This window comes from Hippocampus bargibanti, linkage group LG17, assembly GCF_051943395.1.
Source record: "Hippocampus bargibanti isolate YZ-2025 linkage group LG17, ASM5194339v1, whole genome shotgun sequence".
Classification (NCBI taxonomy): domain Eukaryota; kingdom Metazoa; phylum Chordata; class Actinopteri; order Syngnathiformes; family Syngnathidae; genus Hippocampus; species Hippocampus bargibanti.
Genome location: NC_142750.1, coordinates 9,435,001 through 9,458,043, shown reverse-complemented (window position 1 = coordinate 9,458,043; position 23,043 = coordinate 9,435,001). Strand labels below are relative to the sequence as shown.

Genomic DNA, 23,043 nt, shown 5'->3' with positions numbered 1-23,043 from the left:
CCTGTGCAACTGGCTGCTGGACTTCCTGACGGGGAGACCACAGGCAGTCAGAGTTGGCGACAACACTTCCAGCACCATCACGCTGAACACAGGGGCCCCCCAGGGGTGTGTGATGAGCCCCCTCCTCTTCACTCTGCTCACGCACGACTGCTCACCATCATCACCCAGCTCCAACCTCTTCATAAAGTTTGCGGATGACACGACTGTGGTGGGCCTCATCAACAACGACGAGGAGACAGCCTACAGGGACGAGGTCAGCCGCCTGGCCACGTGGTGCAAGGACAACAATCTCCGTCTGAATGTGGAGAAGACGAAGGAGATTGTTGTGGACTTCAGGAGAGTGCGCCCCCAGCATGCTCCACTAACCATCGACGGTGCTGCAGTGGAGAGAGTGAGCAGCACCAAGTTCCTGGGAGTGCACATATCCGATGACCTGTCCTGGAGCCACAACACGGCATCAATGGCCAAGAGAGCCCACCAGCGCCTGTACTTCCTCCGCAAGCTCAAAAGAGTTGGAGCCCCGACCCCCATCACGACCTCCTTCTACCGCGGTACCATAGAGAGCATCCTGACCAGCTGCATCACTGTGTGGTACGGCGCCTGCACCGTGTCCTGCCGTAAGACTCTGCAGCGCATCGTGAGGACAGCTGAGAAGATCATCGGTGTCTCTCTCCCCCCCCTTCAGGACATCTACAACGCCCGCCTCACCCGCAGAGCCATCCGGATCGCTGGCGATCCCACCCACCCCTCCCACAGCCTCTTCAGCCTGCTGCCATCGGGTCGGAGACTGCGGAGTCTCCGAGCCAAGACCAGCAGGCTCAAGGACAGTTTCTGCCACCAGGCAGTCCGGAGACTCAACTCCCTCCCAGCCCTGCCCAGCCTGCCCCTTCCCACTGCCACACTCACCGAACTCTGAGTACACGCTACATGCTGTACGATCATCCTGAACTCTATTTTTTTTTGTTATTTCTCATTAGACAAGACCTCACTTCAACCCTTTCTAGTTGTTTGTTTTGCAATTACGACATTACGTCACTTTATGTACGTCACTTCCTCACTTTACATATGTCACTACCTCACTTTACATACGTCACTACCTCACTTTCCATACGACACTACCTCACTTTACATACAGAAATTACATGTATTGTCTGTTGTCAATTGTATGTCTTTTTTAGCCACGTTATAAGTGCCTTGCATGTCTTGCACGCTGGGTCCGAGAGGACATTAATTTCATCTGTGCTGTATGTCATGCATATTAGCATATTTGACAATAAAGCTGACTTTGACTTTGACTTTGACTTGACAGTGTCACTGGAACTTGCTTATTATGTATGTGATCTTCACTCAATGCTTCCCCCGCTTTATCATCGAGTTTTCTTTTCAGGTGTTCCAAAATTCACAACCGACTGCATGAGTGCAAACATTTTAATTCATGATTAGATTTGACTTCCAAGTCAAATTGATAATATGAGCCAAGAAGAGGCGAGCTGAACGAGGGCGGTTCTACAAAGTGCAGTTGGCCTCTGGTGAGAGTCGACATTTGGCAACCGTCAGGTAAGTCTCCACCTGCAAAGACATTTATACATTCAATGTCATCATTATAAAGACAAACACACAAATGTACACATCCCTGGCACAGCGCATACCTTATGCATATCCTTCTTGAAGCACGCCAGGAGTTCATACATTCGTTTCAAGGACTCATCCTCCGTCACGCTTTGATAATAGTTCCCGTACGGCGCCAGTTGGAGGGCGGAGCTGTCGGAGAACATCTCAGCGCCATCTTGATTGGCCTGAACGAATAGCAGATTTCTTATCCAAGTGTGTGTGTGTGTGTGTGTGTGTGTGTGTGTATATTTTCACCCTGATCAGCAAGAGGATTCCCATCTTCAGCTCAGACAGCTTTGAAGAAACCTGATTTCTTGGAGAAGAGCCACCAGAGAGGGAATGGCTGGGAAATTCCCATGACTCTACCAGTCGATAGGAGATGGACAACAGCTTCAGAACCTAAACCCCATTAGAATATATCATCATCACTTGTTCGGTTTGGTCATTTTCACAGTTCACTTCGTTTCTGTTCGCGAACAGCTAGTTTTTCATTCAAGAGTTCCCGCATTTAGATCTTAGTTATTCATAGATAATTGTTTTTGCAAATTTCCTCATTGTGGGACTATTAAAGGCTTTCTGATTCTGATATATATCCACACATGTATATTTTCACCCTGATCAGCAGGGTAAATATAGTATAGGCAGTGTATATATATACAGTATATAAAATCTAATATTTTTATCTGAAAATAAATGAATGCATTATTTTTCTAAATCAAGCCTAACAGAATCGATGTGAACTTATATAGAGTTGAAAATGGGAGTTGAAAAATAACTTGTAAATTGTTGAGTTCATGCAAAGTCCTTGATTATAATAATAAAATGTTTGAGATTGAGTTGAGGTTTGGCAAAATGACCGAGCTTCGTTGGGTCTCATGCTTATCAAGTGGGCTGATGATGTAATCCGAGTTGCAGAAATCCTGCAGGAAGATTTTGTTGAGTTGACGCTGATCTTCCATTTGGAGGGACCCCTCCTAAGACAAACCAATAAATGTCCATTATTAAAACAACACACATTAACAAAAAAGAGGCTGTTGATTCAGTCACCGTAGTTTATTGGCGATACTCACAAAATCTGAAAAGAGTCTCTGGGCGAGCAGGTGGAGATGTTGCACTCGACTGACTGCGATGGAGAAGACTCGCTGGTTGTCTGCGATTGGCTGAGAAGAGACGCCGGCCAGCATCACGAGCGACAGGAATAGAACAACTGTACAACACGTAAAGTCACTTCATTTGACATTGACGAGAGTACCGGTTATCTTATACAAAAAGGGTTTAAACCTAAAGAGTAGAAATGATTGGTCAATGTTGCAGTCAGAGTAATACGTTGAACATGAGAGGCCATCATACCTTTGTCCATGGTTGCTCCTTAGTTTGCCTTTTGTCGATGTTGTGGCGTCTCCCCTTTATATCAGCACGATTATGATTAGATGTATGAGCAACAAACATCAAGTGGTTGCATTAACGATGCCTTCATATTTAGGACTAAAACTATTTTTATGTGACAACTTTCAAGTAAATTCTGAAAACTTCACTCTTGACAAATTTGGAAGGAGAATATAAAGTCAATCTAAGAGATAAAATAGTTTTTAGGGTTACATCACACATCAATGTGAATAATTCAGTGTTTTGGGACATTGACACATCAACGCATATGAATGTTAACCAGCCGCACAAGTGAAAAACAACCAACAACACGTCAGCAATGTGCTCGGCGACATTTTGACATGTTTGTCTCACAAATGCAATGCGACAACTTCCAGGCTTGCTTCTATTGCCCATTAGCCTTAAGCAGTTAGAGATACCATCCATCACCAAGAACAATCCATCCATCCATCCATCCATCCATCCATCCATCCATCCATCAGTCATGACTGTGCATCCATCGATCCGTCCTTCCATCCATCGGTCCATCTGTCCATTCATCCGGCCATCCATCCATCCATCCATCCATCCATCCATCCATCCATCCATCCATCCATCCATCCATCCATCCATCCATCATGACTGTGCGTCCATCGATCCATCCTTCCATCCATCGGTCCATCTGTCCATTCATCCGTCCATCCTTCCATCCATCGGTCCTGACCGTCCATCCATCATCGGTCCGTCCATCCATCCATCGGTGTGTCCATCCGTCCATACATCCGTCCGTCCGTCCGTCCGTCCATCCATCCATCCGTCCGTCCGTCCGTCCGTCCGTCCGTCCGTCCGTCCATCCACATGACCCATCACCCATTTATCATCCACACAAGATCCATTCTCCCTGACAAAATTAGGGTCCTCAGCTAAAATGTATTTTGGAGGCCCTTGCCACCAGATTTCTCCCCATCCCATATGTCTCATAGGTACTAAATAATCATCCCACAAATTGCTATTTGAAATTTTCCTTTTATCGTAAAGTTCAAACAAAATAAAATGAACCCCGCTCGACTTTAATACAAAAACAAGTCCAACGTGAAAAAAACCAACTGGATTCCAATTGACCAAATGAGGTCACTGGATGACAAATGCTGTGGCAATGGCATCATTACTGTTTTAACTCACCAAACCTCTGAAGGACGATTGTACCGTTGATGAAGAGATGTCTTCATTAAATCCAGCTTCTAAAACCAGGGAGAGTAACTGCAATGCAAAAGGCAAGAGAAAATATACATATATAATATAAAAAGTACTCCTGTTATTAACTCATGCGCCTCCATTCCCGAATTTATTCGGGAATTGAAAAGTATGACGTGAAGCGGCATTCCTGAATTTGTTCGGGTTTTGGTTATTCTTGCAGGGGGTGTCGATAAAGCACTGCTCTGATCTCTAGCAATGTTTTTTCCCTTCCACGAGGGGGCAGCATTTGCCTCTTATCCATGTTAGCGCTTTGTTACAGCTTCAGCTGTTGTTAAAGCGCATTAACTCTTTTTTTTCTGATGAAAGAAGAGAGTCTAAGGTTTTGTAACGCTGTATTGAATGTTTATGTAGTCCTAAAACTTAATATTCTGTGGGTCCTGGAATTCAAGTGACAATGACAAAAACCCTGGCACTGGAGTGGACACGTTTTTGCATGTGTCTGGCATGAGTTAATACACAACAATGTCTTGGACTAAGCTAATGCAGACATATCACTACTACTACTACTACTACTACTACTACTAGAATTGTGAACTGTAACACTATAGAACTGTAACACTATAGATTATTATTATATAGATTATATTATTGTAGATCTATAACACTATAGTAAATGTGTAGGCTATGAGGTTGTTTAGCATGTGAAAAAAAGTTCTAGTAATATCCTGAAGGTGCAATTGAAAAGAATTGAATCAAATACAACACTAATAATTTATTTTATTTTTCTCATTTTTGCAGGGTCAATTTAGGTAGGCGTCATCACATAAAGCTCTGTTTCTTTCAGCAAAGTATTCGATTACTGCTAACTGTACTTGTGGGCTCATTGCTGTGACCTTCACGTTGTGTCCGTATTCACGACGGTTTGACAGCCGATACGGGGCCTTGCATTTAACCAGCAGTGCCCTCGTTTCATCCCCGTGGTGACGAGAGGCTGTGATGAACAAGTCCATGTGGTCACGAGGTGACCATTTCGAAGTGTGCAAACTAAAAAAATCTCAAAACACATCATAGCAAAAGTACAAAGTCACATTTATTCATCTTTCCAGAATGGATGAAAAAGGTTAGGCTACAAAAAGTTGGAAACAAAAACATTTGACTTTCATAAAAATAGGAATTTCTACGAAAAAAATCTAAATATCAAAATCAACAAGAACTTGGCCATTGTCCTCACATTTTTATTGCATAATAATCCATCTCTTCATTCATCCATTTTCTTATCCATGTATCCTTAAGGGCCGCGGGGTGTGCTAGAGCCTGTCCCACCTCTCTTTGGGCAGTTGGCAGGGGACACCCTAAACCAGCTGCCAATTACTAGGCCTACCTAGATAAACTATCCCTGCTCACACTCGGAGACAATTTAGAGTGTTCCATTAACCTGCCATGCATGTTTTTGGAATGTGTGAGGAAACCTTAATATCCAGAGAAATCCCACAGAGGCCTGGGGAGAACATGCAAACATGTAGGAAAGCCAGAGCCTGGGTCGAACCCATAATCTTTGCATTATGACGTTGACGCGTTAGCAATAATAATACAAAAAGTATATATATATATATATATATATATATATATATATATATTGTACATCAGTGACGTACAGTCAGGGGAGGCAGGTAAGGCTGTGCCTCACCTGTCATCATGGAAATATCTAATGAAAAAACAAATTAAACAGTTATATTTATTTAGTGATTTGTACTTTAAATTTTATTTAAATTTATTTTCCATTTAACTTCACAATTTTTGGATTTATTTCTCAAAATCGCAGAATTTTCACATTTACCGTTCAAATACTAAGTAGAGACGAGCGGTGAGGCAGCAGTCCCTCTGCATATCGCTATAAGTGTGAAAAAGCACTTTTAGTATATGAACTAAATTTTTACAGTTTAGCTGGTGGATATAATGTAGAGTCACTTTACATTATAAACACTGTACTTTGACTTTAACAAACATAAACATGAAAACGCCAATTTGCCGGGAGAGGGGAGCCGCTGTAACACTGTACTCCTCGGCTGCAGAATAATAGAATTAGTGAGAGCAAGGACAGCAAAAAGTTAGCAAGTTAAGTGCAACCATCCTGTCATTTTTCATGTTGCTTGGCCTTAGTTTTCAGAATGGAGGATTACATATCGAAATTGAAAGAAATTGAGAGACTTTTAAAACTGTTGCATCAATAACTGAAAGTTATTGATGCCTTTCTTCAGAAGGAGCGGCGCATGGACGTCATTTATAAGTCAAGGTAACACAATGTTTTTTTTAAATCTTTTTTTTCTCTGCTACAGTTTATATAAAGAATGCGGACAAGACATTTTAAACAAAACACGTTAACTGTTGGCAATCAAATGGTGAATACGCTACTCTGTAGAGTTCATATGTTTGTAAATCTGACTGTGATGACGTCAGTGCCTCACCAGCCATGAACCTCACCGCACGTCACTGTTGTACATACAGTCTATAATTGTACATGAATGCTTATTTGAACATCAGCGGTTATGATAACAGTGCTCTCTAAGTAATTCCTGGACAATTTGACTTTGAAGCGCAAAGGCGAAGATGAATTTTAGTGTGTTCTCTTCTTCGCTTTTGAGGTTACTAAAGCTCTACGCAAGATTACAAATATTAGTTAGCATGCTGGCATCCGATTAAATTCTTTAACAAAGCATTTTTCATCAAGAAAGAAGGCTGTAATCAGATGATGAAACGCACCAGGTTGTCACTGCACGCTACCGAGCTCGTACCTGTCAACCTCCACAGCTCCATGCCCTTACAAACTGTCGTATTTTCCCTTACAAACTACAAAATAATCAAACACCATATTTTTTTTCAAACGTGTTTATTTATGTGGTTTAACATGTTACATTGTATATATTGTTTCGTTGTATCATTCTGCACATATTCTTAATAAATGATGAAATTACATGATGAATAATGCAATCGGTTTATACTAGATGGTACTGATAATTGACAAATTTGCGTTTTTCCGTACAGATTTTCTTGTATGTCGTACACGTATTAAAATGCATAATAAACGTACTTTGTACCGCAAAAACGTACAGGTTGACAGGCATGCGGAGCTGCACCTGGATTGACTGTTCTTCATCTCAATCCTGCTGGATGCCCAAACCATCGGGACAAGCCGCCTCTCCTACTTTGACTGGTGATTGCCCCACGTGTTTCCGATATGCTCTTTGGATGACGGTTGCCGCGACATCTTCCTGCTTTCGTCTCAGAGTGCTGCTGATTGGTTGATAGGATTCCTGCGGGTGACAATTTATGAGAAATAACGCCGCACCCGGAAATGGTGGGGGAAAAAGTTTCATTGTGTCAGACGGTAGAAGAAAGGACAACAGACCATGACTTTTGAAGGGCTGCGGGCCTTGAGCCTTTTCTCCATCTTAGCTTTTAGCTTCTCCAACTCAACTGAAATTCCTTGCACCTGGACACACATGGAATTTTGAGCAACACAGTAGTAACCCTTTCAGAGACAGCAGTTACTACAGTGGCCACTTTGTCAGTTTATTAGGTTACAAGATACATGAAAGGATTTAAAAAATGTCAACGCATCACCTGAGCAGTGAGGGCCTCCAGGAGGTCGAGGCAGTGGATCTTGTCCCCAGAAGCCAGAGGCAAATCCATGCTGATCACTTTAATTGTGTTTGGTTTAGCAATCCTCAGCGGTTCTTTCAGATCATTGCAGAAATCTGACAGCTGGCTAAAGTTCAACGGCAAGAATCATAGGTTGCACAATGACATTTTTCAGTGGGGAAAGTTACATATGAATATCTTTTAATTTTTGAAGCTCTGACCAGGACATGGACCAGAATGTATTTTCTCAATTCAGCTTTTGGATAGATCCAAATGGCTCTCATGTGTCCAAAATTATTCCTACATGAATGCGGTCTTAGGCACGTCCACTCAGGAACTGGGCATAACCCAAATTTGCTGATGTTTTCCTACGTGTGACTCAAAACCCTTGACTGATTTCAATTGGTCAGTGTCCCAGGGTGCATCCCAAAAATATCAATGTCGAGGTTAAGTGAATTTATGTCAGTAAATTGTATTTTAAAGTGTAATTTATCTGATATCAGTTCACCCCATATAAAGGGAAATATTTCAAGACTTTGTTTCGCTTTTGATGATGATGATGATGATGATGATGATGATGATGATGGCAGAAAATCCCAGTGTTGCACAAAATAAAACTTGTGCTGATATAGCTCACCTGGAGTGAATAAAACCTGATCCGTGTGGGTCAAACCTCTCCCAGGTTTCACAAAACATCTCAAAGTCGGCCTTGCAAAGCTCGCCTCCGCTCCCCTCGTCAGCCATATTGAAGTGTTCCAAAATGACGACAATGTACATGATGATCACCACCAAGAAAGACAAGATAACGTAGGACGTGAAGAAGACGATGGCCATCGCCGGACTAGCACAGTCTCCCTCGACAAGCGATCCGGCGTTTTCCTTGTACGGATCGCAGTCAGGTGGCTTTTGCATGGTGATATGGAGAAAACCATCCCACCCGGCGGATGTCGTGATGGTAAACAAACAGATGACGCTGCTCCAGAATGTCTCAAAGTTAAATATGTCATCTATCATACCTCCTTTCTTCACATAGGCAAAGTACTTCATGCCAAAGACGGAGAATGTGAACATGATGATAAAGTGGAAGAACCCTATGTTGAAAAGGGCAGGGAGTGACCTCATCAAAACTCTGAGCAATCTTTGGGCTCCTTTAGTGAAGCGGAAGAGATGAAGGATTCGGCAGACTCGAGTCAGTCGGATCACAATGAAGAGTGGGGTCGCGTACAAGAAGTACTTTTCGAACAAGTCTGCCAGGAACAATCCTGAAAGATGAAACATTCATCAAAGTTAAATGAATCAACCAAAGGCAAGTGTACACTCATCTACGTCAAGAAACGGAAAAGGCTCGATCCCCTCTGAGCTCGTTATAAACAACTCAAGGCGTGTGAACACGCAGCGGCTCCCCTCTTCCGGCAAATTGGCGTTTTCATGTTTATGTTTGTTAAAGTCATTATAAGTGCCTTGCATGCTGGGGCAGAGAGGACAGTAATTTCATCTGTGCTGTATGTCATGCATATGAGCATATTTGACAATAACGCTGATTTTGACTTTGACTTTGAAAACAGCTCTAAGGGCTTGAACTATGTGGCAATATATGTTGACTCACCCAAAATGAAGAGGATGACCAGCACAAAGTCAAAGATGTTCCATCCAAACGCAAAGTAATGTCGTCCCAGTGCAGTGACCTTCACCACAAACTCGGCGGTAAAGATAAGGATGATGACAAAGTGAATCCAATGTAAAATAAATTCCTTTTCATTGCTCTGGTGCCACGTTTCCACCATCATGGCGACCACTTGGACGAAAGCGAACACCATGAAGAAGATATCAAAGGCATCTTTGGTCACAAGATCAAAGAGGAAACCCCGAATCTTATTCTGATGACACACAGTAGAAACATTGCAGACAATTGAAACGATGACCCACAACATGTGTGTTAAGGCGGGTAGGAGTAGGACTCACTTGTGGTCGAGGAACGGAGCATTGCGGTTTCTTACAGCTAAAGGTCTTCAGGGAATTGTATATTTTCATCTGTTCCTCTGTCATGAAAAGACCTATCGCTCCCAAGTGAACAAACAGAACAAATCCCCTTCAAATTAATGTGAAGATACAAGTAGAACATGATTTGCATGCGTGTGTAAACCTATCTTGGCTTTGTGCTGCTTGAGGTGGTGGAAAATGGCGCCGATGAGGAAGTTGAAAGTGAAGAAGGAGCCAAAGGCGATGAAAATGATAAAGTAGAGAATTGCGTACACGTTTGCCTCATACTCTGGCTGCGCCTCAATCTGCACGTAGTCGCATGTACACGTACGCACAAACACGTACAGGACGATGTATGTTACAGACCATTATTTAAATTTGCTATTCAATGTAATTGTGATAGTGCAGGGTGACGAACCTGTTTTGAGTCCACTGCTGAATACATTATGTCCATCCAGCCTTTAAAAGTCGCCTGGGAGAAACAGTCAGTCAATTGAGTAAAAAAAGGGGCAATCTTTGACGTGATGTTATTGATATACAGTATCAAGGTATCAAAAAGTTTGGATACACCACCACCTGATTCTACTTTTTTTTTCATTACTCGTAAACTTCCTTATTTGTAGATGAACACATCGACCGCCAAATCATCAGATGGCTGAATCAGTAAGATTATGGAGAAATATTGATGGAGCTATTCTTAAAAACAAACAAATATCAATATAGATTGAGTTTTCCCTTTGAATGTGAGACCATTTCAATCAAAGGTGTTTCCAAACTTATGACTTGTACTGCATACCGTATATATATATATATATATATATATATATATATATATATATATATATATATATATATATATATATATATATATATATATATATATCAGATTGCATCCAGCGTATACATGCAAGCGGATTTTATAAATCTGGTAGACTTTTGACTGACCACTTGCAGGAGTGACAGGTAAGCGATGGAAACATGGTCAAAATTGAAGAGGCTATTCTTCCATCTGACCTCGGTCAAGTTTTCTTCGATCAGAAAGAGACAATCCGTCTTGTTGTTGACGTCTTGGGTGTGAAATATCTCTTGGGAAGTACCGTTGATGCAATAAAAATACTTTCCGGAAAACATATTCACTCCCTGGATGCTGAAAATCAACCACAAAGCCAGGCAAGCCAGCAGCACATCCAGGATTGACGGGCAGGCTGCGACCAGTGTCGTCACCACCACCTGTAGGACCAGCGAAAATGCCGCGTGAACAAGTGAGTCCACGTGGATGAGCGGTGCCCTGCTGTCTTGCTCACCTTTGTGCCATCAAAGCGAGACAAGAGCCTAAGAGGTCTCACAGTCCTCAATGATTTGATGGGTTCCAGCTGAGGAATTCCCAGAATGGTAGCAGTCGAGGAAAGAAGAGCTATCTGGCAGATGACGACAAAGATTTGGTCACGGTACGCTCGGCTTGATATGTTTTATAAACTTTGGACTTGATGATCTCCTGACTTAAAGTATAAAAAGATTCTGGGTCTGTGTGAGAAACTTAAGCTTATCATATGCTGTTAGAAAATGTTTTTATTATGTCAAAGTCACTCTGAGGTACTCTGGTTCTTCCCAAAACCATGGCCTTTTCTCAGTAACTGTCATGGCATAGGAATGCGTAGACCGCAGGTGTCAAAGTCAAGGCCATGGGGCCAAATTTGGTCCGCCACATCATTTTATTCGGCCAGTGAAAGCAAACCAAACTTGTGAAATATCATGATGCTTGCTATAGTTTGAACCGACATTTTAAATTGTCCAATGTAAACCACAATAACAGTCATTATTTTTTACTTCAGATTTGAAAACTAGCGATTCATTAATTTGTTGAGCGCTCTATATGTAATATGTGGAGGGGATGAAACATTCTAATGACTTCCCCAAATTCATAACGGCTCCCAAGAGAAAACCATAACTACAATATGGCCCGAACTCTATATAAGGGCAGAGTTCCCTCTTAGCCAATGGGAGGCCAGGAAGATGCTCGGTAATATCTAATGGCAGAGCAGCTAGAGCAGACATGGGCAAACTACGGCCCGCGGGCCACATACGGCCCGTTAGGCTTTTCAATCCGGCCCGCCGAACTTGCCCAAATTATAGTACAGTGTCTAAAACTCATGACAAAAAGCGAGCGAACAACAGGGCAGATAACTGAAAAGTTGCCTGCCCCATTTTTCACAACTTGAAGCAAAATGAAACCAATCCCATTAAAAAAACATTGTCACAAAGTATAAAGAATTTTTTTTAATCAAGAATGCACTAACTACAAACGCTACCTTGCTTAATTACGGCAAATACGCAAAGCTGTAAATTTTGCTACAGTAGTCGATTGCCGTTGTGGTGCACAATGCAACGTTTGCATTGCTTCCTACGAGCCACTAAGCCCCTTTCATAAGTCTCACGTACACTTTACAGTCACGGTTTAATGTAAATTTACGTTTTGTAGCGTCACATATGTTGTTAGCTTCTTTTGAATCTTTCTTCTAGTCTTAGGTTCTGTGCATCTATTTTGGAAAATGACATGCAATTGCACGACTTTGTAACGCTTGCGAAAGTCCGGAAGAAAGAAGCAGGCTTCTGATTGGCTGCCGAGCCGAGTATGCAAATTTCAACTGCAGGTAGTCTATGTTTGTGTGCTCGGCGACGGTACACGTGTTTTGTTAGCGCGTGAAGGCGAGAGCGTCAGTGAGGAGTTTGTTGAGCGCGCGGTCAGGACAAACCATCTATGATTTGGCGGAATTTAACACAAGTAGGTATTATTGAGCTTGAATATTTCCTTGTGGAATAATATGTTTTGAATGTTTTAAGTGATTCCATTTTTCAATAAATGTTGATTTCTTTAACTTTGCCCCTCCAATGAAAACCTATTAAAAACAGACGCAATCTTGATAAATCACAGTGCATATGTTATTTTAATCTATTTCCATTTCCTCCTCCAAGTATCTGCGAAATAGTATGTAAACGCCATATTCCTTGAGACAAATTTACCTGATCAGGGATATCTTTCACATTTGAAAGACAGTTAATAAATTGGGGTCTTACTGTGCTATGAGGTTTGTACACACTACATTTAAAGGACAACCGGCACCATTTTTTTGTGTTTCCCACTGACATCCGAAAAACGTTTTATAGCATCTAAAATACCCAAAACAGGCAGGCTGATATTTTTAGTTAAATGAAAAACACCAATAAAAATGACTTCAAAATGAATCCGGAAATGGCCAGTTTCAGAAGGTCCCACCCCCTTGTTCGTGACGTCACGCCAAGACGTCTTGCCTTGCTCGAGAATCAAAACAATGGCTTCAGATTCGGAGAAGATGTTTTCTTGTTCTTCTGAAGAGGAAAGCATAAATGTTTGCAATTGATTCTAGGAGTCCTCCCATATCAATTCGAGCCGTCAAGGACAGAAATGTAGCACCCAGAAAAAGCAGAAGATTGCGCCCAAGCTCCGTTGGAAATGGGCTGATTTGTCAGCTGGGAATTTGTGTCAGCGAATATCAAATAGTTGTCTTGGTGCAACACACAACGATTCACCATGGCGTTATTTATGTGTTTTCCTTCTAATTTCACCATCAACACGGATCAACACGAAGTTTTCAGACCAAACAAAGTACCCAAAATGCATTGTATGTCGCTTTCTCGGTCAGGGGCGGTCCAAACGTGACGTCACATGGGGATCGTCATCAACTCGAAAATAAGACTTCATGAATATTCAGCGCAAGTCTTAAAACGTAAACTATAGCTATATGCTGTGGAATCTTTGTAAAATACGCTCAGTCGAAGTCATTTGAAGTGATTTTATAAATTATGGACATAACTTGTTCGGAGTATTTCCGGCCCAAACACTCCCTCCAAATGCTCCTGGCCCGGCCCCTCTGTCAAATTTTAGAACCCAATGCGGCCCGCGAGTCAAAAAGTTTGCCCACCCCTGAGCTAGAGGTATGTTGCATTCAGAATTGCGAGTCGCAGCTGGTACTGTATTTTATTTTTTACCTTTTGTATCTTGAAATAGTTTTTGTAACAAGAAGCAATATTTCCTGTTGAGGCGTATCGTAACTTGAAATATTTTGTATGAAGAAACATTCGTAAGTCGAGATATCACGGTATTTGGTCACATTCATATCACGGCGCTAGCTACGTGCGTTACTCTCGTGTGTATTTTGGAATGTTCGCATTATGAGACTGAGTGTGTCTTACAAGCACGACAAGGAAGTCCAGCCAGCACCAGGGGTTGGTGAAGTACTTTTTGAATCCGCCAGCAAACCACCGCAGAATCATCTCCAGCACAAACACAAACGTGAACACGTGATCAGCATACTGCAAAATGGTTTTGATCACCCATCGCTTCTCCAGGTGGATATCTTCAATGGCCTGCGCTCCAGAAAACATTGACAATCATAAACATTAGAATATACCGATGAGTCAATGATATCATAAAAAGGGACAAATATTTACCAGAGTGACACTGCTCAGTAGGATCACAAAGGTAATGAATGCCTCAAAATATTTGTGGTCAACCACGGAGAGGCACGTACGCCTCAAATTTAACCAGATACGGAGTCCTGATGGATATGAGTCCATGTTCAAGATGGGACAGCACCGGTAACACTCTGAAACACACGCACACATACAAACACACACAAAATGCAAAGCCTTCAATCGTCATTTCGTTTTCAGTGCCAATTTGAGCGTATGCGTGTGTTCATACGGTCACAGAAGCACTTGGCAGGTGTATCCTGGTCACCACGTTTGTGCGTGCCCACTGATGAGTCGCCGTGCTAGCAAACAAGATATTTCATTTGAGTGCCTTAGGTCTGTAGTTTTTATATCGCTCGTGATGACGAATTTACTTTCAAGTCCTTTTCTTCATCATCATCTTGATTTCCGAATGTTTGGGATCCATTTTTGGGGGTTTTATGACAATGAAGATCCTTGACCTCCGATTCTGGCTCTTCTGAGCTTACAAAATTAAGTGCCAAGAACTCCTTCTTGTCCCCCTTGTCATTTTTAAGTCCTAAGACCGAGAATGGCATTCTGTTGGGTCATGGTGGTGGAAACAAATTCAATATGGCTCCTACCTGGAGGATTTAGATTGATTTTTGATTGGGGCTTCCGTTCAGGCTTCTTGTCCATCGGGGACTTTATGCCGATGACCGCTCCCTTCATCCGGTTGAAGGCCATGAGCAGTTTGTTTTGTCCTTCTCCTTCTGAAGCTGCCCGATGAGCTCCATAGGGACATTTTATCAAGAGGGTCAGGAACAGACTCAAAACCTGTATGTAAATGGGGAACACTTAAAAAAACCCAAGGGTCTAGAACAGGTCTAAGCAACTGTCGGAAATGATTTGTAGTTCCATCCGTGGTGACTCACCGTCAGCTTTCCGATGACCACCACAAACAGATAGAAGATAAGACACCCAGGCTGACCTCCGACCTCCATGCAATCCCACATTGTCTCAATCCACTCCCCGCAAAGAATTCGGAAGATGACGAGGAATGCATGGAAAAAATCAACCATGTGCCAGCGAGGAAGCGTGCAGTCACTTGAGATGCGACAGACATTGGATTCGTAGTCCTCTCCAAACAGATGCATTCCAATCACCGAAAATGTGAAGGTGATGATGGCCAGAAGCAGACTGAAGTTCCTCAGAACACCCAAGGAACTCCTGATGAGCTTCAGTAAAGCGTTGAAAGTTGGCCACCACCTGGCCAACCTAAATACTCTCATCACACAGAACTATAGAGCCAACCAAGTGAGACACTTTATTGATCAGGAAGGCCATTGGGAAGATGATATGAGTCAATGATGAAACTTACCACCCTCAAAATGCTCATCCCGGAAATATCCGCCAATATAAAGTCGAGCACCGTAAGGACGGCAATAACAGTGTCAAAAATGTTCCACCCAACCTGGAATCATGAGAATGACTGGAAGTCATATTTGCAATCGGTTTGCATGCTAAAGACATTCACAGAAATAGTAACCTGGAAGAACGCGAAGGGACCCATGGCCAGAAGTTTTATCACCACCTCAACTGCAAAAATGGCTGTGAAGACCTGAGGCGGTGGGTGACGGGGTGAGAGATCAAGAGTTAATCTCAAACATAATAAACAACTTTGTGGGTATTATTCCCTCGATCTATAAACAGGAACATAGACAACTTCTCAAACCCTCCACTGACCATCCCGGCAGTTGCGAGCAGCTCCTCAAACTGTTCCGTCAACGGAAAATGCACCATGGCCATGAAAATGATGTTGAGGATCAGGCACACGACAATGGCGAGATCGAAGAAGGGGTCAGTGACAAAATGGCGTAGTTGCTGCTGAGCCCGGCAAGATTTGCAACAGGTCCACTTGAGGAAGACGTCAGTGAAAGTGCGGCAGCACGGTGAGCACGGCCGTTGCTCATCCTCACACACTGAAAATGAATTGATTGAATTAAATAAACCAATATATGATCTTTGGAAGTTCAAGACCCGGTTCGGCCTCCCTGTGTGGAGTTTGCAGGTTCTCCCCAGGCCCGCGTGGGTTTTCCCCCCGGGTCCTCCAGTTTCCTCCCACATTCCAAAAACTGATTGAACACTCCAACTCGTCCCAAGGTGTGAATGTGAGAGTGGCTGGCTGTTTGTCTCTGTGTGCCCTGCGATTGGCTTGTAAACAATTCAGGGTGTCCCCCGCTTGGTGCCCAAAGACGGATGGGCTAGGCTCCAGCATCCCCCGCTACCCTAATGAGGATTTAGCGGTTAGGAAAATGGACGGATGGATGATCTTTTGAAAAGTTTTAATCCAATAACGATCAATACATCAGTTGTCATCCATTTTTTTGTCCTGTTTAAATTTTGGGTGTTTTTGATCTCACATACTATATATGAAATATATATACATATATATATATATATGCGTGTGTGCGTGTGTGAGTTAACACCTGCTGTTGATGAATTCTGCTTCTCGGTGAGGCAAGCACTCCCATCCACCTGCAAACACACACACACACACACACACACACACACACACACACACACACACACACACACACACACACACACACACACACACACACACACACACGCACACACATGCACACGCACGCACACACACGCGCACATGCACACGCACACACACTACACTCAACTGAATTGGACCTAGAACAGGACATTATTAAGCTCCACGTCACCTGACCTTCTCTTTCTCCTTCAGCATCTCCAAAACAAGAGCATATTCTTTTGTCTTCCGTTTGGCCTCGGCCGTCTCCGCTTGCTTCTGTTCCACAAGTGCCATGGCAACCACCGCCACAATGAGGCTGCAGAGGCAAAAAGAGCCCAGCACAATGTCGACCAAGAAGCTGATGGTATAGGCATGACCGGCTGCGCGCAACGTCTGTCGAGACAAACCAGTGAAACGGGTCAACATATGGAGGTAACAGTAACGTGATCTACAAACATCTCGTCACTGACCAATTGGAATAGGTTCTCCCAGAAGTCTTGAGTCATCAATCTGAAGAGAGCCAGGAAAGCCCAACCAAAGGAATCGTAGTTGGTGTAGCCATAATTTGGGTTCCGCCCCGCCCTTAAACACATATATCCCTCTGGACAGATCCTAAAACAAGCAAACATTTGACCCGTTTTCACAACTTCTCAGCCAAGATTGGACAGCGAGTGTGTATTACTCGTACACATACCCAGCACCGGACTTGTTTCCACACACCAGAGCATCATTATGTCCTGGCAGATAATAATGGTTTTCTGGTAGACAAACACATATGTGACAATTTCAAATTGATATCACACATCTGACAGAGAAAAACATCTGATTCAAACCGAGGTTGTTGATATAGTCTTTATAATCAAAGTCTTCGAATGAGTAGTTGCTGGGTGGCATCTGGACACACTTTTGCCGCAAGAAACCCATAAAGTTATGTAGTGAAAGAGCAGCCAGGACACTGAGGCAGACGAGGCTCAGAACGATGACGTGAGCCATCTTCTTGACAGTTTGCCCCAGTGTTCCCAGTGTTTTCTTCACACCTGGTAAGAGAAAAAAACATATAAAATCGCGAGTCTTGTGATATTTCACACACATGCGCATGTACCAGGTATGGCTGGGATGAGCTTTATTGCCGGAAGGACTTGGAAAGCAGAAACAATTCCCGAATGAACCATTTCTGTCAGATATCTGAAAACAGAGCATCATCTTTAGGTCATCATCATCATCATCATCATCATCATCATCATCATCATCATCGTAGCATGTGTGAATGTGTGATTGTGTGTTACGCCGTGCAGATGATCATCAAGTCCAACCAGTTCCACGGATCCCGAAGGTAGGTGAACTGACCGACACAGAAACCTCGGGCAGCAACTTTGACCAGCACCTCAAAGACGTAGATGGCGATAAAAGTGGGCCTGTTCAACGACACACAGGATTTCCTTTCACAGGATTGCTTTTACTCGCTGACAGACGTTAGAACTTGAGAGGCGATTGTAATCCTGATTGTCCAGTTTCAGTGTCTCTCACTCATACAAACACACACAATGGCGTCAATGTTTCAGGTGGAACTCACTTGGCAAACTTGCTCCACTCTGGCGGATTTGTCATTGTCATGAAGACACAATTGCTCACAACTGTTAGCAGGATAAAAGCTTGGAAAAAAGTAGAATTTTGTGAAGGAACAAACCAGCACACGGTGAACAGACAGATGGGCATAGCGTTAGGTGGATGCGATATCTTTTAATCCTTTGTTAGTCTGCTTTATTTGATATTGACAACAGGCGAGTCGTTGGCATGTCACCCTCAGTGTCTGTGATAAAGATTATCTCTGTAGGGTTTGATTCTGGCTTTAGGGGTGGTCTCTATTTGAGCTAAAGTTTTTTTTTAAATTTAAATACATAAGATGATTTAGAAATTTAGTGCAGATTTTAGGAAAAGTGGCATGCCTGGTTTGCTTTTTATTTCCTTTTTTCTTTGTGGCACTTACAAAACGCCGTGAGGCACGAGCAGGCCTGCGCCGTAAAGGATATGAGTGAAGGAGGATCTTAATCGCAGTGTTTCTCATGAGGTTGAAAGCACTCAGCATGTAGCAAGCAGGATCGGCATTAAATCTGTGGATGACTTTTTGTCCATCGAGAACAATAAACCTCTGGAGTGATAACAAAGTCAGATTGGATCAAGATGTCCCCCCCACACAAAAAAAGAGCAGTATCTGCAGAGACACATAATTTGTTCAACGGGATCCAGTTTAGAGACCTTCTTTGTTTGGTAGAAGGGATCCAAGTCCTCTAGCGGGGTGTTGAGAAATTCAGGGGGTGGGTCACCAAAAATGAATGGGAGGGTCTTCCCACTCTCCAAGTCAGGATTCTGATGCTCTTCTGTCATCTGTCAATGACAAAAATAGCCAATCAAATGACAAGCTCCAAGCCATGCGTTCCTTTAAAAAAAACACAACTGGATTTATCTCTGAAAGGCAAACAGCGAACCCTACCAGGACGCTGTCATCTTTTCCTTTTTGTCGTTCCTTTTCTTTGACTTCACGGCGTCCTTGAATCTCCTTCAGCGAGCCAGCGGTAAAATTACGGAAGACTTCTTTTCCAACAGGAGGCAGGAGAGACACCATCTTGCTATTCTGCAGCTGCTCCCGCAAAGCGCTGTTACCTAGCAACATCTTCCTGTGTGTGGAAATGCATGCATAAAAGAGGGCCGCAAATCAATTTAATGTCTTGTGTCACGTATACAGTGGACGACTGCTTAGCATGTTGGCATCACGGTACAGAAACCAGATGTTCAATTCCAGGAACTGTCGTTTCCTGGAATTTCCGTTTACATGTTCTTTCAGGGTACTCCAATTTCTTTCCGCATTCCAAAAACACATGCATGGAAGATTCATTGAACACTAAATTGTTCCTCTATGCATGACAGTGGGGGGGCGTGCATATCACCCCAGGGCCTTCAGTAGTGCTACGTCTGAATCAATCCACAGCTGTGACTGTTTTGCAGCTGTCAGCTATTTTGGGTTGACAAAACCGTAATTAAATAAACACATACTATCAACAACATATCCTATGCACCTCGGTACAGATAGAGTGTTTAGCTAGCTCTGGCAAGTATGCTCTTCTCACTAGAGGCTGGTGATACTATGATTGACTGGTGATTAGCCAATCATAGTTTGCAAAAACTCAGACGTTACCCAGGCCTGCGAGCAGGCCCTGCGCGTCACCAACTTGAAATCTGATTGGTTAGATCAACGGTTTGATTGATACATTTGACGCTCCAGGGCCTGCAGAACTGATTGTGACGGCATCCAGGTAGATTTCTAACCCTGGTAACAAATGATGGCTGAAATGTGATTGGTTAAATGCTTAAATATGAAAACACACATCTGGAAGTAGCACAACAGGGGAAAAGTAATCAAAGGAAGCTGAAAGACAATTTGAAATTATGTAATAAGAATGTATAAATAACATATAATTCCCTTTAGTCTTTGATTCAGATATTTTTAGGCTAGCAGAGAAGGCCTTGCAGGCCCTGCAATTGGTTAGCAACGAGTGCAGGGTATACCCCGCCTACTGCTCCAAGACGGCTGGCTCGAGCATGGCCGCCACCCTCAGTGGGACACACCCATAGAAAGCTTAGATTTAAGTTTTGGAGCTCAAAACCACCGAGCAATTGTGCTAAATTAATGACTTGCCCAGACAAAACTATAAAAAAAAAAAAAAAAAAAAAAAAAAAAAAAACGTATTTCGAAAAAAAAATGAAAGGAAAAAAATGTTTGTTAACAATTGCAATGTACTTTCTTGGTTTGTTTCCCTCAGCTATTTCATAAAAAAAAAAAGTATGCAAAAAAAGTAGACAGTTCAAGAATCAAAATGCTGAAATTGTCAATACCGACTGCGTCACACTCACAGTTCTGTGGTTAAAGGCTTCAACTGAGCCGCTTGTCTCCCAATCTCCTCTTCCTCTGTTTTAGTCCCCCAAAAGTCCCAAAATGTGTTTTTACTTCTCATTGCTGCAGCAGCGCTCACACTCCCCTTACACTCTCTGTTGATGCTCTGCCTGTGTGTGCTTCTGCACTCCACTCTTCATTGCGTTCCTGTCCTTTTGGGGTGACCTCTGAGTATCTTCATTGCCAAGAATTCTGTTACCCTGGTGATATCGTAAATCTCCAATGCGAATGTTTCAACCCGCCCACCCCTTATGCACAGTGCATCCCTTTCACGGACGGGCCCCCTGATCGACTCCCCGTTTTCATGAACAGACTTCCTGTTGATGACCCAATTTGTCAGGAATATGAAGTGCTTTTGTTCCGAAACATCTGGCAGAGAGAAAGAGCTTCGCAGCCTCATCAATTCAACCTCTTGTGCATGACTGTGTCTACTGCCAAGTATTCTTGCAAAACAGCCGAGTCCCTTGACTGCATGAAACAACAAATCAAATTATGTATGAAAAAATGGACATCTGAATGTGAAACCAGCGAAGAGCAGTATGACAAAGTCTTTTGCCGTTGCACAAATTTCAATTTTCATCCATAAATACCTTTCCCATTCAAATATTTCCAAATGTCTGAGAAGATCACCCAAGCGAACAAAAAGTCCAGTTTTTAAAAGTCCAGTTTGGACATTTTATTCTGGGAGGAAAAAAAAAGATTTCTGGACGTGAGCTTCTTGAAGGGATACAACTTGTGTTCATAATTCAAACTAAGAGTTGTAGACAAGCTTCAGCGTTTGAAAGGACGGTAGTGGGCCGTCAGGGCCTGCAAGGCCTTCTCTGCTGGCCTAAAAATATCTGAATCGCAGACTAATGTGAATTATATTTTGTCCATGAATTCTTATCAAATCATTCCAAATTGTCTTTCATCATCCTTTCATTGGTTTTCCCCTGTTGTGCTGCTTCCAGAAGTGTGTTTTTGTAGTTAAGCATTTAACCAATCACATTTCAGCCATCATTTGCTACCAGGATCAAAAATGTACCTATACGCCTTCACAATCAGTTCTTCAGGCAGTGAAGCATAAAAATATAAAAATCAATGTCAATAAAACTGTTGCTTTAACCAATCAGAGTTCGCGTTGGCAACCCAAGGCCTGCTGGAAGGCGCTGGAAACGTCAGTTTTTGCAAACTATGATTGGCTAGTCGCATGAATGGCTAATCAATAGTCAATCATAGTATCACGTGCCGCTAGTGAAATGCATACTGGCCAGAGCTAGCACACTGTATCTATAGCGAGCTGAATAAGCAAATACATTTTTGTTGTTGATTTAATAGCGGTTTTGTCAACCCACAATAGCTGACGGAGGAGAAGAAATGGATTTGGTTGCAGATATACTGTTAAAGCCATTTTCAAGACGGACTTTTTAAAAATAGATGGAATTCATTCAGAAATGTTGGACAGCTCCAAAGCTAGCAAAAAAAGCACATAATATTGCAATTTTATGAGGTTGTCATGCATCCACATGTTCATAGTAACAATGTGAGCAGTTTAATAACATTATTTCTTAAAGGACAGCCGACGTCACTTTTTTGTTTCCTTACTGACATCAGAAAAACGTTTCGTCACCAACTCAAAAACAAGACTTCCTGAATATTCAGCGCGAGTCTTAAAAGGCAAAATATAAATATATGCGGTGGAATCTTTGTAAAATACGCTCAGTAGAAGTCAGTTGAAGCCATTTTGCAAATTATGGACACAACTTGCCGGAGACGTCGGTTGTCCTTTAAGTTTCTTCAAGTCACAAGTTATTTCCTGGCTAACGGCATCCTCGAGTGTAGTAAATCACACCACACTTGCAGGAGTGGATTGACGTGGCACTACTGAAGGAGAGACATACACGGCCCGCTGCTGTGAAAGGAGGATTGAAATAGGTTAGGTTTTCCACGTAAGGTTTTAAATTGGATTTAGGGTGTCACAGTAAGGCTTTAAATTTGGTTTTCAAGTAGGTTTGCAAAAGAGGGTTTTGAATGAAGGTTAGGGTTGATTTTATGCTTTTCGGTTCTGACCAAACCAAAATCATGTTTCAAGATTCCAAAGAGGCAGGCTTAGACAAAGTGTGATTACCCAAATATTTATGAATTGATGTCACTGGTCATAAAATTCCAAGAAAAACAAAGCATGAAACCAAAAAGCACTTTGCAAATGAAGCCCTTGTGCAATAGTTTGATCACAAAAAAAAAAAAAAAAAAAAAACTGAACAAGAGGGACTGAATATATGAGGCTGCAACTGGAACACAAATGCAG

At 42.5% G+C, this 23,043-nt stretch overlaps 2 protein-coding genes across 3 annotated transcripts; both read right to left on the bottom strand.

Annotated features, from left to right (window-relative positions):
• Positions 1-1,414: 1,414 nt before the first annotated feature.
• gh1 (growth hormone 1) lies at positions 1,415-4,253 on the bottom strand. Of its 2 annotated transcripts, none has more exons than XM_089018181.1 (6): positions 4,159-4,253; positions 2,682-2,818; positions 2,469-2,585; positions 1,867-2,010; positions 1,650-1,796; positions 1,415-1,569 (listed from the first exon to the last, which is right to left on the bottom strand). In XM_089018181.1, the coding sequence occupies exons 2-6, from the start codon at positions 2,793-2,795 to the stop codon at positions 1,507-1,509; spliced, it is 585 nt and encodes a 194-aa protein (XP_088874307.1). In that variant the 5' UTR covers positions 2,796-2,818; positions 4,159-4,253; the 3' UTR covers positions 1,415-1,506. The 2 variants fall into 2 exon arrangements, with proteins under 2 accessions (XP_088874307.1, XP_088874306.1); XM_089018180.1 differs by lacking the exon at positions 4,159-4,253 and adding an exon at positions 2,962-3,384.
• Positions 4,254-5,929: 1,676 nt separating this feature from the next.
• Positions 5,930-20,957, bottom strand: LOC148885590 (sodium channel protein type 4 subunit alpha B-like). Its single transcript, XM_089019500.1, is given in 31 exon segments — positions 5,930-7,484; positions 7,580-7,663; positions 7,795-7,939; positions 8,450-9,074; positions 9,419-9,689; positions 9,775-9,879; positions 9,960-10,097; positions 10,211-10,264; positions 10,738-11,022; positions 11,097-11,210; positions 14,023-14,196; positions 14,281-14,435; positions 14,534-14,603; positions 14,676-14,839; positions 14,904-15,096; positions 15,195-15,560; positions 15,641-15,733; positions 15,809-15,880; positions 16,006-16,241; positions 16,749-16,797; positions 17,003-17,200; positions 17,278-17,419; positions 17,502-17,565; positions 17,641-17,844; positions 17,910-17,992; positions 18,094-18,222; positions 18,381-18,471; positions 18,839-18,956; positions 19,064-19,192; positions 19,299-19,482; positions 20,717-20,957. Coding segments are annotated over 31 exon segments (5,154 nt in total). The 5' UTR covers positions 20,818-20,957; the 3' UTR covers positions 5,930-7,166.
• Positions 20,958-23,043: the final 2,086 nt, after the last annotated feature.

Bases quoted from the DNA above. Each gene is read 5' to 3' on its own strand.
- gh1 (XM_089018180.1), bottom strand. The intron at 2,586-2,681 runs GTGAGTATCGCC...GGTTTGTCTTAG, and splicing joins AGAGACTCTTTTCAGATTTT to GAGGGGTCCCTCCAAATGGA. The intron at 2,011-2,468 runs GTCATTTTGCCA...AATGGGGTTTAG, and splicing joins ATGAGACCCAACGAAGCTCG to GTTCTGAAGCTGTTGTCCAT.